At 40.9% G+C, this 20843-nt stretch overlaps 1 protein-coding gene across 4 annotated transcripts in view; it reads right to left on the bottom strand.

Moving 5' to 3' along the window:
* rxraa (retinoid X receptor, alpha a) overlaps nt 1–20843 on the bottom strand; it is a 74083-nt gene that overhangs the window by 26503 nt on the left and 26737 nt on the right. For all 4 annotated transcript variants that reach the window (XM_088282218.1, XM_088282220.1, XM_088282219.1 and 1 more), the window contains exon 3: nt 3793–4031. In XM_088282218.1, coding sequence (XP_088138344.1) covers nt 3793–4031 — 239 coding nt within the window. The remainder of the gene's footprint in view (nt 1–3792; nt 4032–20843) is intronic.

Here is a 20843-nt window from a genome sequence, read left to right on the forward strand (position 1 = left end):
TCAAAAGCAAACTACAAAAATGAGAGGACGCAAGCGTTTTAATGCTGCGAGGGTATATATGGATGCATAAAACAAGTTTTCCCATCGCAGACAAATCGGTAACAGATAATAGGTGAGCCATGATTGGTCACTGAGCTCTGAGCACCTGTGATGTCATTTTCAGTTGACAAAAATGACCCCTGAGATGGCTAAAAAAAAAAAGTGACTTTTGCTGATTAACTCAAATACAATCTTAATCGGAACGCCACACACAAATTTGATGCGAAGGACATTCATAAGTCAGTATGAGAAACAGCCCAAAAATATTTGAAATCGGTTCTCCGAAATTGTTTGTCATTTACGCTCTTATTCCGCTAATCTACTTCTCATGTCTTTCATGTATTAGGCTTCTATCAATCAAAGTAACACCCCCTATGAAAGTTTCTGCATGGACGCCTTCCAAGTTGGGAGGTGTTTTAAGCATTGAGTTTGCATTAACAGCAAACAGCTGCAGTAAACACGAGAAAATGGGAGCAGGGCAGGGAAAAAAAAAATTAAAAAAAAAACATTCCAATTCTATAAAATATGCAAGTATGCTCTAAATACAACTCCAAAATAGTTTAACTACATTCCTGGTAGTGGGACTTTGTTAAAGGCGAGGGGAGCGAGTTGCTTTAAATTGGCACCTGGAAACAACTTTGGCCGTGAAAACGCTTGTCCCCGATCCATTTGGGGGCTGATTGACATTAGAGAGTCTCAACTGTTCTCCAGGGAGCCAACAGAGAGCCCCTTTGTGCAGCCAATCGAGCCGCGCAACTATGATGTCATGCAGAGTGACCCGTCAAAGACCGGGAACGGACCATCTTGACTCCCCGCACAGGAAGCTTTCTCGCTCTCTCTCTCTCCTGCGCTGCCCTCCCTCTCTCTGTCATTCGCTGTCTCTTGGCGTTCACTCGTTCGCTGTCACTTAACGCTTTCTTTTGGACATGTTGTGTTTCCGTTGCCAAGCGACCCTTGCGAAAACATGACATATTTAAAAGTGGAGCATGACATCGCCGCCGCTGCTCATTTATAACTTATTTGGCGCGTAAAACATTTACACCTCCAGCAAATGAGTGCCCCTTCTGTGTTTGACTCCACTTTTTAGATGTATTTTTAAGACCGACTGAAAGTCACCGGTTGGTTCGGGTATTAAGACACATAACAGAGGTTATATAAGTCATGTAAACCAAACTGCGGAATATAAAATGCTGGAAACATTGGTCCACATTCAAAGGGCCACCTATTCTTTAAAAAAAAAAAAAAACAGCCACACAGTTTACAGTCATTATGAACTAGTTCCACGCTTAATGTGTTCCAGATGCTTTGACAGTTCGTGTCTTTGATGAAGGGACAAGGCGGGCGTACTGGCAGCGAGCTAAAGCCCAAAGACCTGACCACTTGCTTAATGGTCTGCGTTTTGGCATCTCGCTACGACAGGATATCCAAAAACATTGAGGAGCTACTAGTGCAAGAAAAAAAAAAAAAAGCTGCCTTATTATGTGTCGTATCGGAACAATACTGATTCAGTCCTTTCTGAGCCGGTCTAAAAACATTGATGTAAAAACTGGCTGATGATGAAAAGACAGAATTTCTCTCAAGTGCAGTTCAGGCTTTGCGAGAATACAAGAACCTCGTCGTAATGGGACTTTAGTCATCCTTTCCCCCGCTTTCATCATGTTGTCACCGCTGCCCGTCTTTTAAAGCTCATTCAAAAGAAAGTAAGGACATCTTTGTTTCAAAACAAGAATACAATGAAGATTTTTTGCAATGCCTTCATTTGTCAAGAGGAACTTGGCATATTTTGCTTTCACAAGAATTTAGCAGGAAATTGGACACTGTATTGTATTCAGAACCAAAAAGGGATTGGCCTCTATCGACATTAATAGCATGCACGTATAAAAAATCTTGTGACAAACCTTGTGAGCGCCAATACAATATTGCGATTGTTATTTTGTCCAACCCTCATTCTCTGTCAATTAGAGTTTATTTCTTTTCTTAAGTAACCTGACAAAGAAAAAAAAAATCTCACGAGAACGGGCTTTGTGAGAAGAAATACAGACACTTATCTGTGACTTTGCTCCAGTTAACTCGCACAACAGAAGTCAGGCGAGTCGTCAGTCGTGATCAAAAAACCGCGATGGCCTGATGCCATTCATTGTCCCGCGTCGCATCGCGCTGCATGACCAACCCTCCGAGTGACATTCTCACATCAAATTGACGTTCGCCGCCTTCGAAATGCAACAGTGAACAGCCCCCGCGGTCTAAGATATGCGAACGTTCATGGATTAAAGGCTCAAATCATCAAACATTCGACATCGCACATTATGTCAGATAGAGGACTTTGCGCTATTTCAAATGTGTGACACATGCTAAGAAATGCATAACTATTTGTGCAAGAGGAAGTACCGGGAATGGAACCCATTCATTTCAAATTACATTGATGGCAAAAAAAAAAAAATAAATAAATAGTTGCCCGTTTAGAAATAAGACATTCAATCACACTTTTCTATTGCCGCACTCTCGGCATCACAGAACCTCAAAATTCGTAACACGCGGTGCATTTGGTGCACTCAAATGTTAGACTAAAAACACGATAAAAAAAGTACATTATATTTTTGGGAAATTGAATAAATGTCAAGCATGCGCTATCACTTAAATCCAATTTAGCATTACTCCCCCAAAAAAAACAAACATTTTTTTTGAAAGATTTCGAACATTTTGTAATCATGGTGTGTAAAAAAAAATACCTGATTTATGTATTAATAACGTCCGGCTCATGTGAATGCTAACAAATGAATGACAAATCTAATTAATTAAATTTTCGGTTTTTTTTCTTGCCAAATAACAGACCATCACCTTGATAGATGTCTGCTGCAAACCTGTAATAAACAGTAACCATTAAAATAGTTTCTAAGTGCTCAAATATATTTGAACGTCTCATATGGCTCTCGAGCAATTAAAAAAATAATAATCCGGCCGCACTCCGCGAGTAACCTTAGTCCACGTAGTTTTAGCTCAGAAGGGAGCGTAAAGCCCTACAATTGTATGAATAGTCCGTTGCACAATTATTAGCAACCACAAAAAGGGCAGCAACTGCATTTTAAAAGAAACTTTCAATTTTAGATATGGCTCAAGGCGGAAATTGGGACACTGCAGACTTTGATGTCTTAATTGTGTATGTGTGTGAGAGTGTGCGTGCTCTAGTATATGCAAATATGTGTGCGTGTGTGTGTGTGTGTTGTAATTCCTAAGCAACTACTAGCACGCATTGATGAAGGAAAATGACAGAAAAGGGGAAGATGATGCAAAAAGAACAGAAGAAGAGCGAAGGGATGGAGGCAATGTGTGGCGCCAGACAGTGACAAATGCGGCTCTGGTAGAGCAGAAGAGTGACAGAGCTAAAATACTACGATGGAATCCAAGTTGAATAGGCCTTGATTAACTGTGGCACGGGGTCAAAGCAGAGCCTCAGTCTGATGGGGCCTACTTAGGAGAATTAAATGCGTGTCACAGGCACCGTGCACAATTTGCACTTCTGAGACACGTCAATACAATTTGCAAGACACAAATTAACAGGGGCAGCTTTAGTTTCATGTTTTTTTTTTTTTTTCAATGACACAATCTGAAAAATGAATCAAAAAAATCCCATAAATTAGGGAATAAACATGATTTATGCTTATTTGTCTGGCATTTTCTGCTAAATGGAAAAACAAATGCTTAAAATCTGACTGGATTACAAGATTTCATTTCCATGTCTGTTACTGGCCTCACCTGGGGACTGACACTGGGGCCGTAGCCCATGCCGGGCGAGGTCATGGAGTGGGGGCCCATGGGCGAGCTGATGACAGAGAAGGGCGAGGCCAGGCCGTTCATCGGCGAGCTCAACGTGCTGATGGGAGAGTGAAGAGACCCGGAGGGCCCCATGGACGTCGGGCTGAGCAAAGATGGGTGCATTCCTCGATGGGAGGTGGGTGAACCCAGGGGTGACGAGCCCATCTGACCCGATGAGTCTGTTCAGAAGGAAATTGAACATTTTGAGTCTTTCATACAATACATCTGGATTTAGACAGCGCTTATGTCAATGCATGAGACACAACCACAAAGATTTCAAAACCGGCTGCATTTGACAGGGCAGTAAAAAGAGGATGAAAAGTATGATCCCTGGAGTATTCTGAACCATTCATGCCACCATTGTAAAACACCTGAAAACTTTTCACCCTAGTGGGTGCCCAATCGGGTCTATGAGAACAGAATATTTGTGGTCTTCAGTCAGTCACAAACATACATAGATGATAGAGAGAGAGAGAGAGAGAGATTTGAAATCATCGCCCAGGTGGGTGGTCTCCAAGTACCCACTCCTCGGTGCAGATGTGCGGATGCCATGTAGAGCAGGACTAGCACACTTCATTTAAAGGGAATGAAAGGAGCCACTTTGATTGGCCGTGATATGAGTCAGTTGTGACCACTCCCACCGCGGCGCAGCCGTTCCTCTCGCAGCTGGCTTGTGTTCATATGCGGAATTAACAATATCGGATCAAAGCAGCCTCCACACAGAGGCAGGCAGGCTTTAGATTGGACACACAACAAGCGCCCTGAGTATTTTTTATTCATTTATTTTATTTATATATATATATATTTATATTTATATGTGACACGGTGACTATTTACAAATCGTTGGTTAAAATACCTGAGCATTTCGGAAAGTTTTATAAAGGCAATAATTAGTTGCTAGTAGTGATTATATTTTATTTTCCATCAATCTATCAAAAAGCGTACGAGATCTGATTGTGTACATTAATTTGAACGTAATAACTCCCCCTTCCCACATCATACAAGTTTACAATGTCATTATTTTTTTTTTATGTTAGACTCTCTGAATTAAGGCAGTCATCTATTTTGCACTTATCTCCCTTTTTTCCCCCCCCAGAAGCAAATTATAAAAGAGAGTGACTCTTTGCATCACTGTGTTGTGCATTTCTCAGCGCAGCAAGCTCGCTGCCAACTCAAGTCAGCCAAACATTTTCCTGCACATCCTGCTTGCCTCATGAGCACTTCCTGTGAGCACACACAAACACACACACGCACACGCAGAGCTCATCCTTTTGAAAACAAACACACATCCTTCTTAATAAAGGCCAAACAACAGCTCTGCATCAGGCTGTATTAGTTCAGTGTTTAATCCTTTGACTGATACCCCCTTGAGCTTCTATCCCTCCAATTACATTCCCCCCACCCCTAAAATGCACCCGCACACATAATTCCTGCAAAAATAAACAAATAAATAAAGAGCTCTCCGTGAGCCAGCAATTCCCACAACTCCTTTCCAATTGGGTTTTAATTCAAGCAGATAAAACGGGCTGTGGTATTAGAGTTGCCAATCTGCCATTGTAGGTCTCAGCAGGGGGTGCAAGGGTGGAGTGGGGGGGGGGGGGGCTTTGGGGGAGGCACTCAGCTGACAGATTCCCAGCCAGTTTCAACCTCTATGGGTATAACAGACGGGAAGGTAGATCTTGTTCCGTCCCATTCATTCTCGAGTACTCCCTCCAATTCATTTCACTTGGCTGAAAGCAGAATATTTTGACAAAAAAAAAAAAAAAAAAAACGACAATAGTCATCTTTCAGATTGAATCGAAACGATGTCCGCAAAGCGCTGCGACAAAATATCTCACGGTAAAACAAATGCATGTCTGTGTTTGCTTGTTAATTCTAGCCTGCCAGAGAAAGATTAGAGTAGGAGGGAAAAGTGTTCTCTTCATTTCCTGCCTTCACACATGGAAGGATGGAAGGTCAAAGAAAAGGAGAGGAAAGCGTCCTAGAATGACATTTTGGAAGTTGTGGCAGCATCCAAGACGAGCGTGGCGCTCGTCCAGGTTCGACGCATGCCAACATAACGCAAACGCAGACGCATTTAAATGGGGGGATAATATTGCATCTCTTTTGTTCACCCCAGCCTGGGCCTGTCAGCCGATATAAATGTACAGAATGACAGTCAGACATAAACAAATTAGGAACAATCTCTCGAGCAGCCAAGCGCAGATTTCTCTGTTTACCGCCTCCAAACTCAATACAAGCATCTCTTATTCGGAAAAAAATACTCCTTCTTCCCGTCGCTCTTACCCCTCTGTTGTTCGCTGTGAATGCGCAGAGGAAATTTGCCAATTTGTGCTCTGCCGTCGCAGTCTTGGATGTTTTATACAAATGGATGATTGAGAGATATGGCTCGTTGCAAGGATAAAAGCAGCCCACCAAATGACCGCGTATGTTATTATGATGAAACATATGCAACGCAGTTGTGTTTTGTGTGACAGTTGAAGTTTTTTTGATAGCGGATGTTAGTAATGACCATCTTCTTCCTTGTTGGTTTACCGACTGAGGTGATGTTTTGGGATTGTTTTGTTTTGCTTTAGCAGCAGTGAAAAGAGGCTTACAAACTTTTAGAAAGAAGTTTGGTGAGGATTATTAATTATTAACAATTAAACGAAGGCGAGAGTTTTTTTTCTTTATGATGTCTTTTTATGACATACAATTGAAAGAATTCTGTCTTTTAATTATGAATAATTAATTAATTAATTATACTGAATTATTGTTATTTTTTTTGCCCACCCCCTGAACAAATATAATACTACTATATATCTATATATATATATATATATATAATATATAATATAATATAATATAATCAGGATGTAAAATTGAAAAAAAAAACAAAAAACGATTTATCGGTTGACTGCAGAGTAAATAATAGCCATGAGTCACTTATGCCTCCAATTGTGTAAACTGTGTCTCCTCCGAGAGGAGACTGGTCAAAAACAGTTTGTTTGTTTTCCTCTCTTGATTCGAGGTGCCAAGTATATTTTCCCAATTTTCACAGGGCCTTTTAGGAGAGACAGGTGAGTCAGTTTTGAAATGCACAGAGCTCCACAGCCGAGCCAGGATGAGACGCTCGTCATTAGCATTTCCCCAGAAGTCGTCGAAGTAAGTAGAAAGGAGTAGAGAGAGAAATTCAACAAAAATCCCAAGCGGGTGAGACAGTTGCGTAAAACCCAGAGCCCAAAATAACACGTCAGTATAACAACTTCATTTTTGGAGTCCTGATGCTGATATCTATGTCACCATGACAACAGAGAGCTGATATTTCATTCAGTGTTCCATGGAGCACTATGGTTCACTGTTCAGTCAAAGTCACGCTACCTTATCTCTCAATAAACAGATTGGACATTCAATTCAGTAAACCCAGATACGGCTCGGATTTTGACAGAAATGTGCAAATGTGATCGCTGCGGCAGGTACTTTGCTTTGACACATGGTAACCTAAATAAGATTTCAAGAGAACCGCAACACATTTGAATTTTGTTTCGTACCTCCGTTGTCCCAATTGCGTTTTCTTGCATTCAAATGATTATTTCCTGCGAGACAACTGACAGAAAACAAGGCGTGTTGCTCCACAGACCTGGCAAAAGTATGGCCGCGTCTTTAGCAAGTGGTCAATATGACTCAGAGGTCCATCTAAACACAGACATTAAATTAACAAAAAAAGTTTCTTTTGCGCCTCACATTCCGACATCCACAGTACATTGAGAAGCTTGACTAAGGAGCCTGTTCAAGACACGTTGCGATCATACAGACTGGCTAAAACGACAGCTGAGCCTTGACAGCTCAAATCAAAAGTATTCAATCCCGCTTTGGGCTGCCTTTCACGCCCCTATCTGCTGACGTCCATGATCCAACTTGCACACTCAAACGTAAGGAGCAAAAGCAACACGTCTTAAAGTCGACTACATGGTAGAAAAGAACCAAAACGGACCACCCATCACTTTACAGGAGGTGGCCCACAATCATTTGATACACAATGTTGATATGATCCCATTCCGCCCTCATTAAAGACTTAAATCTTTCCCTCACCCTCCTTATTAGTGGTTTCTGTTTCCCGGCTGACATTATTTTCCTCCAGTTTTCATACAATGCCCAAATACGATGTGGATGAAAGCAAATGCTCTTGAGCCGTGACCATGCCCTCTGTGACTTTTGAGTGTCTGCGGAGGCGGTGTGGCTGGCCGTGGCTGGATGCCAACTCCAGCCACAGATTACTGGAGCAAACAGCTCAACGACTGCCAGCAATCCAGTCTGCTGATATGGCCTAATTGTTCTCTTCAGCTCTCAAGTGTTATACCGTCTGCGTCTAGGAGTTGTACAAGACAAGCTCGAACAAATGTTGGCGACAATAGCAGACGGAAACACATAAAAACTATCAAACTGGCCCACCGTGACTCCCCCAAATCGGTCAAAGAATTGATTTGGTCTTCACTGCGCATGGCATCAAATCCATCTCTCATAGTTTCCAATTCATTAAGACTTGAATAACCATATTAGGTTAAGAGACGGCCCACCCATGTGTGGATGAATTGTTTTAATTGTTATTATGTAACAATATTAAACCAAATTAATTGTATGGCTATTTTAAGAAAAGTTTCCGAACAGAAGGCGAAGTTAAAATGGAGAAAACGACGTGGACCCTCAGCCCCAAATGGCCTTGGAGCAGCATATTCGTCCATTCTGGATCACCTACTGTGTCTAATTTGTACTCCAGATATGTGCCACTGAAAAGAACTAGTACATCTATTGTATTGCATTTGGGCTTAAGAAGAAAAGCCGGCGGAGAAGCAGGACCGTAAGAAAGTAGAAGCACAGACACTACTGAGAAAAAGATGCAATACACAAATGAAAAACAGCCAGATCACTGAATGAAACACACTGGCTGTCCTTTGGTCAGCAGCTTATAACAGGAACATCAAATTGACAATAGTATTTTAATCAAGGAGAAGACAGAGTAATAATTGTCTCCGTGCCCTGTGGAGCAGGCATCGGGGGATTACATTTACGACAGATGTCCTTCTGCTCTTTTGGAGGATTCATTTCATGTCAACATCGTGACTTATCGCAACTACCAGCAGCACTAACTCTCGTCTATCCTTACATGAGTCAGTAAAGAAAATATCTGCATGTGGAATTCCTGTCTAATTAATATATAAATAAATAAATAAAAAATAATAATAAAATAATAATTATATATATATATATATATATATATATATATATATATATATATACTTCTACTCAACCAGCAGGTAAACGAGCTCCTGGGGAGTTTTTACTTTCTGGACCAGGATTTGTCACATCTGGTCATGAATGGCACATCTGTATGAATCCAAGTCACCGTGGTTGTGCGAGGCTGACAGGAAGTTATGATTCATCAAGCTTCCTCTTTGAGATGAAAATCACCACCCAGGTCCCTTATCGAACTCGCTCACTGCCAAAACACACTCGAACGTTTTCGCTCAAATATACATATAAGCCCAAACACGGGCAAATAACATGACTGCAACAGCAGCGACATTTTTTTTTTTTGTTAGCTTTGCTATCAGATGTTTGACAGTTTCGCTTGATCAAATTAAATGTAGGATGATAAACTCCTATGCAAGCATCACATTGCAGCTAGATTACACTTTTGTACAAGTATGAAAGGAAACAAAAGCAAACAAAGGAAATGACGGTCGTACATCGGTATAGCCCACATGTACAGCACACGTCTGGACATACAGCACTCGTCAAAAGTTTCTTTCTCTGCTTTCACACTGTGTGCATATATATTTGAGTTGATTAATTTTGCCATAAATCAAGTCATTGAGTCTGCTGTTCAGGTGGTGTGTTTCCAGACTGACTGATACATTCCATGGATTTTCCCTGAATTTGGGAGCTTACATGCACTATTATTAAGTTGTCATGTCTTTAAACCTGATTGATGGTAAAAGTTCTTTAACCTGCAATTACAGCAAAGTGTCTGTTTGAGCTGAGAGCTGAAACATTGATACTGGACTAACATAAGCAGGAAATCATATCTATGATAAGTTTATTTCATTATATATATATATAATTTTTCGCATTCACACATCCCAGTGTTGTATTTTTAGGTGAGAGTTTTTATCCAATGACAATTCAGCTCACTTGTGTTGCCAGGCAGATTTCATAGTACCGGTGGCACTCAATATTCATCATTGAGTGCTAAAGTGAAATTGAAAAGTAGCAAAATAAGCAACGGCTGCCGGAATCAATAGAAAGAGGGTGCATGTCAGCTTTATACGGAGGTAAGTGAGATCTAACCATGTGGCAGGGGGAGAAAAAAAAGCAGCCTCAGAAACATTTTTAAACCCGTTAGGGGGCTTATCGGAGTGGAGGTTAATGGCAGGGTTTGGTGGCGATGGGAATGAATGTGCCGACGTGCTGCAGGAAGAGACCGCGTGGGCCAGGGATACATACAGTGCACGCCTCATCCAAAAAGGCGGGGCTTGCACATACCTACAAGTGTGTGTGTGCATGAGTACAGCATGTTGTGCGTGTGGAGTGTACTTTGGATGAGTGTATTGACTCACGGCAAGCAAACACGTCTCCCTTGATTCCACTAAAGACACTCTGTCCTGTACACGCTAAATATATCAACTATTGGCCCATCATAAACAAATAAGTCACATCCTCATTCTGACAGTATATAGAACCTCGGTCAACTGAAGGCTGTTTTTTTTTACCGTTACGGAGTGAAATCTTCCACTTTACTGTCTATTGATATTGAATGAGAAACTGTGATTGTGGTGACTGTGGTGTAGTTAATTAGTTATCCACCCACGCATCCATCTATTAATTAAGGTCATTGAAGATAAATTGTTGTTAATTTAGATAACATATATGCATATATAAGCGATCAGCCCTTTGCATTAATCAGTCCCAAAGAAGTTGCTCTCAGTTTCAAAAAGGTTTTTGACCGCCGTACGAGAACACAAACGCAAAGCAGTTCTGAATACATCCCCCCCCCCCAAAAAAAAAAAAAAAAAAAAAAAGCGTCAATGATAAAGGTGGCCAACAAAGACCTGTAAGCATGAGCAGACCTCTACATGGACCGGGCCGTACATGAAGATGAGAGCAGAGTCAGAGCCCGACTGCACTGGATGACTCTTTCATCTCTCTCCAGTGCTCATGCTCCCACATTTGATTTTCCCCCATTCTCTCGTTCTCATCTGTTCTTACTTCTCTCCCCATTTATTTCCACATCCTTCCAGTTGCATTCTCTGTTCATCAGAGGAACTCCCAGGAGGTGGGAATAATCCCAGTTCGAAGCATGAGTCTTTCATGTTCTAGCGAGAGTACTGGCAACTTTGTATCAGCTACCTGGCCTTGCTACGTCTATGTTCACCCCCCCCCCCCCCCGATCTGTTCTTGTTTTTCTTTATATTATTTTTCATTACAGAACAATCAGTTCTGGAGGGGGGGGGTGACAAACATAGCTTGTTTACGTTTAGACAGCACCGGCACAATACAAACACTGCGTACTTCGACGGCACCTCAAGGTGTTTCATAGCAAGGCTGACATACAGCTGGAACAGGAAGTTACTGGAGAAGACTGTAAAAAAATAAAAAAATAAAAAAATTAAAATCCATGAAAACACTACAGGCAAAAAATGTGGCCAAAGGGTTTTCGGTCATGCTGAAGTAAAAACTAAACTGAGCAGCCAGGACAATAATTCACAAACAGATCATGGCACGTTTGAATGAGTCATTTGACTTTTCATTATTTTCGATTAGAGCTTATGACTTTGTTAGCAAAGTGGAGGTTGTACCTTGTCCCAGAATACAAATGCCACAGTAGGAAGACAAGCTGTGTTTACAGTCAAAATCTCCAAAAAAAAGTACTATAACGACAAAATGTTTACATTTTTTTGCCTGGACAGATATTCTTACAAGTATATCGTATTTTTCGGACTATAAGGCGCACACAAAATCCTTTAATTGGCTCGAAAATCGAAAGTGAGCTTTCTAATCGAGTGTGTCTTATGAATGGATGTCCAACTGTACTGCTTTGTTTCCCTTAATGTGCAGTAATCCGCCTTATAACCCGGTGCGCCGACAAGCTACGGTATGTTCATATTTTTTTCATTCGTACAAGACTACACAAAACACAGAAAGTGTCCAGAATGTGTAAGAACAGGACAAAAAAAATGGAATCCTGTTTACAATCCCAACAAGAAAAAGCTGTCACTTTACACTACAAGGCAACAACACGGGTATTTTTTTCCAGCACTTGAACGTTGAACAAAGATCCCTCAGTGCTGTCAAAGGGTGAAGAACATTTTTCCGATGATGCAACTTTGCATTTGCTTTGACAGTTGTGCTGGGAAAAGTCATTTTCTGGAAGGCCTATTTAGCAACGCGAAAATCCAAAGACACTATTTTTTAGCTTTGCCTCCCATGGGCTGGAAATCGCAATTATTTGTTGGGATTGGCCGTATGACAGCAACCAAATAAAGACGGTGTTATGACTGTCATGGACGGCCATGCTTGAAAGACACAAGTGTTGTTCATCGCTTCACACTGGTTTTGGAAGGAAGACTCATCAGCAGCGATCCAAAAGCAGACGCGAGGGAGGGAGTTTGAGGCGCATGGCGAAGAACACACCACCTCAACGGCCGACCTGACAGGGTCAATCTTAACAGCAGTCAACAGAAGACGGCCAGTCTGCTGACTTTCCTTCTGTTGCATTTGCACTGGCGGCAGTCCAACAAATACATGCTGTCCAGTAAGCCCTGCAAAACGACTTGGCTTTTTCCACGACGATCTTTTATTTAATTGCAAAGCCAAATGAAAGAAAGCGCAATAAAAATCCGACGGCGAAGATCAACGGGTAAGCAAGGACGACGTCATGTGACCTGGAAAAGTACAAGTCTCTTTGTGACAAAAGAATGGTTTCCTCTTGACTTGAGATTCCTTTTTTCCATTTCTTTTTGTTCTGACTTCACTGGGCTGCCCTTGCGATGCTGCCGTGACAAACGAAAAGGATCCTTCAGTGTAAAAATGACATTGGAGTTCGACGTCTTTGAATCTTTCCTTGTGTGTTGAATGGGTTTTGGTTGTGTGAGAGGGGAAACATCCAAACAAGGCCAGGATAAGCGACAGAAAAAAAAAAAGCCACACAGGGAGATCTCTTATTTGGAGCTCAAATTCATTTAATGGGCTGAAATTCAGAAGGCTGGCCGTCTGTCTCTTCTCAAACTGGTAAAAGTCTTTCTGCAATGGGAGTGTTAGTTCAGGACTCCCACGGTCACACATCGCCTCCGGAGATAAGTCACGGCTCTTTTACAAACACACATTGATATCCCACCCACAAAAAACATGATGAACACGCCAATTAGACCAGGAAGCAACAGGCCAAAGGGCTTCCTCCTCTTTTTTTTTTTGCGGTATAAATAGAACGCGTACATGTATTTACATGCAAACACATCACGCAAATGTATGCGCCGAAGCCCACCACGCAGAGGCATGAATGCATAAACATACATATAACATACAATGATCAAATGATTCTACAATCCAGAACCAACCTTTATCCGCCCACGTACATATATTTATACTTGGATAACAAACACAACTTGCCGATCATTAAGTGCAACGCAGGACTGGAAGAGAACCAGGAATGGAAAACAACAGTAAAAAAAAAAAAAAAAAAAAGATACAAATGTAGAGTCGCTAATGTGTCATCAAATTGACCTACAAAAGCAACTAGTGGCCAAGCATGCACATTACTGCATTTAAAAAAAAAAAAAAAAAACAAACATTACGTCCAAGCGCATTTCGAGTTGTGATTCCGACGATATTATACTGTATGTTTGTTCAGTGTTTAAATTTAAGGGTCAATGCTAGTTAATAAAAAAAAAGAAAAAAAAAAAAAATTCACATCACCTTTAAATATTTGATTTCAGGCTCTAAAATGCTTTTGGGATGGCCACATCAGCTGGTCTCCTGTAAACTAATTCTATCTTATTTGCATCCTGTCAAAAATATATATGCAGTTACTGGAAACGAATTATAAAAACACGTAATCACTGTAAAATTAAGATACTGCTGTAGAAATCACAGAGTCTCTGGACAACTCCACAGTTTAAAGTAAACACGGTGAAGCTGCATTGAGCTGTTATGCTGCACACAAAATGGAATAATCTGTCAGCAGAAATGAAGTCAGTCGCGAGTGCTTTAAAATGCTGGTCAAAAACGTTATTTTTTTGTTTTCAATTTTAAACCATTATTTCTTTACTTTCAAATGTTTTTAAAGTGTTGCACTAATGTTTTTAAATGTCAACGTACGCACTGGCAGTTAATGTAAGCTACTTTTCTTTCTGCTTTGCTTTTGAATGGCAACTCTTGTGTTTGGTGTTGCGTCGTTCTGTAGGACATGTGCTATGTATATATAAAAAAAAGGCCTTGCCTTGCCTCATCAAAGCGGTTGTTTTCCTAAAAATCCAACAATTTGACACAGGATCAACTCTATCTATCTATCTTTCCACCCATTTCCTGTACGCTTCTCCTCATTAGTGTTGCGGGTGTGCTGGAGCGTATCCCAGCTGACTTCAGGCGAGCGGCACAGAGAGCACACCCTCAACCGGTCTCCAGCCAATCGCAATTAAGTCATACGAGGATGACATTTGACTGCGGTGTATTTGATTAGTTAAGTCAAGCATTTGTATGTGCTCAAAGCTCAATTGAAAATATGTTTCCGATGGATGGGATACGACCCAGAGTTACATAAAGCAGCCGCCTCCGAGTCGGGGGCTGAGATGAACCTGTCCGAGCTCAGGGAGCTGCTGTTGCGCCTCGACTTGACGCTGACTGATAGCTGCCGATGCTTCCTGAAGGGCATCGTGAGTTTAATCACCTATAAGCGCAATTACCGACATACACGTCAGACTCATAAAGCAGTGAAACAAGATGAGAGTCTCCCTCCTATCCTCCCCTCGGCGCACATCAGCCAAATTCCACTAAAGCCAGAGGAGGAGCGATGGAGCTGAAGGCATAAGCCCGGTGTGAGAGCCCTACCACCGGTGCCGCATTAGAGGGAGAAGCGAGTCACATTAATTAGCGCTTTTAAGACACTTCTAAGCCATTAAACAAGTCGTAATGAGCTGGACGTTAAGTAACGATGTCTTGTTGGTTGAGTGAAGAAGTGTGGGATCTCTTTTTGTTATTTCTAAGTCATTTCAAGATCGCAAGGAGTCTTGAAATACAGGATGCAAAAGGGCCGAATGACTGCATCAGCGATTGCAAAAAATATGCAATATTAACATATCAAATATACAAACCCACAAGCACACTTCTACCTAAAGTGTTCATGTGAGCACACACACACACTTAATGATCACATAAAAGCTCATAGTACACAGTAAGACAGGCCTAAGGATGGATTAAGATGCAAGCCTTTATCAGCGGGTTCCCACAATCCCCTGTGGAATATCTCGGCTCTTTTTTTTTCTCCCTTTTTTTTTTTGGTCCACTCCCTTCTTCACTTTCCTCCATACCTCGGGGATAGAGCTATGAGAAAAATAGGAAGGAGGGAGAGGAGAATGAGGAATATTTGAACACATGACCTGATGGACAGCCCAGTGGCAGAAGGTCCTCTCGTGTTTTTTTTAAATTTTTTTAATGTATTTATTTTTTTATGTTCATGCTGGTTGGCAGTTTTGCAACAAATGAGATCCAAAGTCATCATTATGGTCTTTGAAAGTCAAGCGTAAAAGTGCATCAAGGAGGGTACATTTTATTCCACTGGTGAATATCGTAAGCCTGGCCCGTGGGGGGGGGGTCACCCGGGCAAATGGTTGTCATCTGCAGTGATTGGAGATAATCGAAAAAAGCGGAATCACGTGGTAAGGGAGATTAACCAGTCTACACTGGTGGTGTTGTGAATGCAGCATCTTAGCGTTAACTTGCGTTATCATTCGGGCATGTGATCTGACACAATAACATTCCGCAAAGTTCTGACAGCAATCACGGAATGAATCGCACTCAAATTGAGGAAGAGCTTCCTTGATTTGGGAATAAACTGAAAGCAAAATATCAGATGATCTCGGTTAGCACCCCAACAACTTTGATTAATTATCCTCAAGTCAACCAAAATGGTATAGAAAGTAGTGATATGATCGGCCGGGCCGATAATCGGGGCCGATATTTGGCATTTTGCCGATTATCGGCATCTGCCTTTTTTTTAACTTTCAAGGCCGATAAATTAAAAGCTGGTTCATTTAGGCTCGCTGCAGCACACTTCTCCCTCTCTCTCTCTCTTTCTCCCTCTCGGCTGTGCTGGTGGTCCTGCCTGCAGAAGCAGATTGGCCCGCCCACAACACCATCTGATTGGTTCCCTTTAACAGCCAATTAGCAGTAAGCTGCCTGCTTGCTTTTTCACCTCGAGTCACACGCACTTCAGGTGGCAACAGGCAACAGACTTTGACGAAATTTGAATAATGTCGGTCTACTACAACTCCCAACTAAAAGAAAACGATTTGCCGTAGTCAACTTTAAAGCGATGTTTGTTTTCATTGAACTATAAGAAATGCAGCTGAGCCTGGGAGCTCCGTGCATTTTTTTGTTAAACTTTTAAAATTAAGTTTCATATTTACCGAGTTCTAAAAAAGCTTTAACATGCCACTAATGTTGTTTAATTAACACGTGAGTAAGGCAATTAGTTTTTCAAAATTTTGACATCATTTAAAAACTTTTTTCAACAAATAAATCTCGGCTTCAAATATCGGTTATCGACCTAAATGGCTACGAATAATCGTATCGGTATCGGCCCTGAAAAAAGCACATCGGTCCATCACGAATAAAAAGTATATGGGTAGGTTGTTTTAATTAACTTTCACAGGTCACATTAGGCTAGTTGGGTGGCCTCGTGTATAGGCAAGCAGAATTTCGGTCATAGAGAGCCGGTTTCCACCGGTGCGCTTCTCTGTTCAACAGCATATTTGGAAAAAAGCTTCAGGGTCAACCTTTGAACTCCATCATTGAGTGGAGGAAGCCAGCGGGTCACAAGATCACCGGCGCAGTTGATTCATGAGATGGTGGCTGCACAAGGCCGTCTCTGTCTTCCACACACTGACCCCTCAATAAATAAGCCCTTGGCCAGGGGCGATGAAACTATATGGACGGAAACATCAGAGGAAAACATCACCTTTTCTACCAATCGTTGACACTCACGCGGACCCGAGTGTTTTCCTCTGCTACCGTCAACAAAATTTGCCACATGATTGGCTGCAATTGAGTCGTCAGCTGCACGCTGATGGGAGGTAAAAAGGGTGCGCTGCCCTGTGTGTGAAAGGTCAATGTGTCCATTGGGCAATGGCAGGCGGACACTGTGTAAACAAGACAGGCCGAAAGATCAATCACCCCCGACCGTATTCATTGGCGTTAGAGTACATTAGCTAGAAAAGTTTAGAGGCTTGGTTCAAAATATCAATGCAACTAAAGATTTGATTTGATTTTGTTTTTCATTTTGTCAAAGTCAAATACGACAAACTTCTCAGGTGAAAAACTGAAAGCAAGATTACGTGTGACAATCGATACTTTGACAGATCATTAGCGATCCGTGCGTTTGACTAAGAAATTGCTCGGCAATTCAAAGTGTAATGAGGGAAGGAAACAGTCTGTCACATTAAGCAGCCCTCACAGAAATGACATCGGGAGCTGCGAAAACATTACGGCGGCGTTGCGACTCTCGAGTCTAAGCATTGGTTCCTTGTCGTTTGTCTGCGGCAGCTTGTTTTTTTTTTTGTTTTTTTTTTAAGTGAATTGGATTGCCCTTGACTTTGTTTGGCATTTATCTCCTCCTCTTTCCAGGAAGTCCTGGGACGTTGCGTTCCTGGTGTGTAGTTTAAAGGGACCAGTCCCATGGAACACGGACGTAATCCAGCGTTTGAATGTTCACAAATTCAGTTTAGGATTATGAAATACATTTGAGCGCTTCCACCAATAAAAGCAACTGAAGATTTTGCTGCATGTCACACAGTTAAAAATACCTTCAAGTTGATCCTATTAACTACATCTGGAATTGCAGGAAAACCAAAAAAATTGGAGCCAGAGCTGAGACTAATGTTATACAAAAGAGAGAAAATTGGACTTTTGTAAATAAAAATGATTGAAATCATTGCTTTGATCAATAGGACGGGTCAGAAATAATCAAGACTTCAAATTCCATTCCAAATGATATGTGCAGTCTGCTGTGCGGAACGAAGGGAGAATTTGAAAAATGCATCAGTGTCAACTAATGCCCTATTAAAGATAAAATAAGAGAGATGTTACTCCCAGCCTGAAGCAACAGCTCCAAATTGAGTGCCTCTTTCAAGGATATTTTCTATAAATATTCCAATTAGAGGAGGGCTCCCCCATTCTCTTGTGCCGAGACGGAAATGTTCTCATCCATGTAAGGGAATGCATTTCCACATTTGTTCTGTAGCACTTAATACAGAGGTGCGGACGATTAATCAACCCTTAATCGATTAGCAAATTTTGTTTTTGTCCAAAACCTCCTGAATTTCAGTTTCTCAACAGTAAATATTCTCCAACTTCCATCGTCCTCAAAAAAAGCAGACTGAACATCTTCTGTGTTGAATCATTGATTATTTTTATTATTATTGTTAATTGCAGCTGTCATTTAATACGAGTAATAGCTATATGTTTACTTTATACATTTTAGAAAAAAAAAAATCATACCTTAAATACATTATGTATTTACGGCAAACATCTGATTTTTATTTGCCACTCAAGCAGCGATCATGCGGCAAGTGCGAAGCTACAAGGGTGGCCAGGGGTGGCCAAGGCCCTTGTCAATTTCTGGCTACGCCCCTGTCATGTGGTCCAGAGCAACGTGTTTTTTTAAAAATTATTTTTATTTTTAATTTTTTAATTGTTAATATTTCTAATTAACTGGGCTTTATTTACATCAGTAAAGTGTATAGCAAATGCTTCCATAATGTTGCCATGATAGTAATGTAAGTGTTACGAATAATGATGTAACTCCTGCAACGGATTAGCCTTTTGTTTACTTTTCTGCCAACTTTCTGCTGCTTGGATTAACAATCACCACTCGCCCATTCTCACGCTCAATACCTCAACATTCATCAAATGGCCACAACCCCCTTTTGGACTTTTAAAACAGCCCCCCCCCCCCAAAAAAAAAAATAATGCTTTCTATGGTTTTTGGGCAACCGGTTAAAAAAAAAAAAATACATGATGTCTAATAGGGGTACATGTTTTTCACGTAAATGATTCAGATTCAAGTCAAATTAATTCATTATTAAAGAATGTAGAGCTGAAATGAAAAAGTGGGGATCGTAAAAATGTAACATACTGTCTGTTGTGGAGAGTATTTTTCTTTTTTTTTTTTTGCTTGCATTCTATTTTCCCAGTGCTTGGCTCCACCTCTCTTTTCTTCATCTTGCTCATCCCCACGAACAAAAGCAAAACATTAAATATTGAATATTAAAAAAGTAATATTCAATAATAAAGTACTACTCAACTTATGTGCATTAGAGAAACAATGTACTGCATGTTTTATTGACGGGGGAATATTGACTTTTCAACTGATGTAAAAAAAAAAAAGAAAAAAAAAAGCCTAGCACATTTTTAGTTGCACTGTCGATTCAGTAAACTATACTTGGATTCTGCTGATAAAACACATGAGGTAATGCACTAATAAATGAAAGTTCAGCTGACATTTTACAACCCTTTCAAAATTGGACAAAGTCAAACTGTCTTAGATAACGTGAACCATATAAGCGATAACGTGCAGTCGGATAGCAGAAAGTCTTTGAAAGCCATTGCTGAGAGCAAAAGGAAATACTCATTTTGTAACAGTGCTGTAATGTTTCATTCGGTGAACATAAAGGCAACAAAATCTTGACAATCCCTTTATTACAAAAACAAAAAAATCCCTGCATATTTTTCTTTTAACATGCTTTAGCACAGCAAAGAGTAAACAGTATGTCTGGAATTTGTTACATAGTTTAAACCTGTGAACTTTGACGCCCGCTACTGTCGGTCTGCTTGTTTCGGTTCACGTGCTCAACCGACGAGCTAAGTTTGAATAATGGAATCGGCGGCGCATCGGTGTCTGCAGTGAGTCAGCCGCCACAAAAGTGTTGCGTAATCATCAGGCTCATACGCACGTGCGTTGCTTGTGTATTACAATACACGGAGCAGATGGCAGGGATGCTGTTAAATAATCACAAGTACATGCTCGTCATAAACTTAAGTTCCCGGCAGGAGCAACTGTTATTTTTTAATTTTCTTTTCTTTTTTTTTTTTAATAGAGGGCCTATGAAAGTCAAACTATGAGAACAAATGCCAAGTACGGTTTGAATAATGCTCTCTTTCAGACCAGCACCACATCCGGTCCTCACAATATTTATGAGGTCAAAATAAATGCCGAGTATGTGAAAGCGGTGCTTTTCACTATCATGTGTATTTGAACGGCGCGGTACCAGCGAGCAACCGCAACTTCCTGTGCCTTCAGTGTGCCGACATAGGCACATTGTTGCTATATTTAGCAACTTTTCAGGCGCCTCGACTGACTGCTTTTTCATCAAAACTCATGAGCGACGATGGGTTCTCATGTTGGCAACATTCAGCATGTTGTGGGGAGGCGGGGAAGCATTTAGGTGTCCCGTTTGCATTTTCATGTCGTTTTCGCAATGACTCAGTAAATTGCTGATGCAGTTCAGTAAACTCGTATGATTGGAAAATAGTTAATGGTTGGTGTTCATGTCAACACACTTGATTTTTTTTTTTTAATTAATTTTGATGAAATAGTGATGAAATGTCTTTTCAGTCATTTTAATGACTGCTAGTATTTTTTTTTTCCCATTTCCATTTCTTAATCATAACAACAGATACCATACGTACACAAGTGGCTGCTTATTAAATCAATTCAACGTGATGCTTCGAATGAAATACAT

Source organism: Idiotropiscis lumnitzeri, chromosome 18 (genome assembly GCF_059441095.1).
Source record: "Idiotropiscis lumnitzeri isolate Australia: NSW breed Sydney's pygmy pipehorse chromosome 18, RoL_Ilum_1.0, whole genome shotgun sequence".
NCBI lineage: Eukaryota > Metazoa > Chordata > Actinopteri > Syngnathiformes > Syngnathidae > Idiotropiscis > Idiotropiscis lumnitzeri.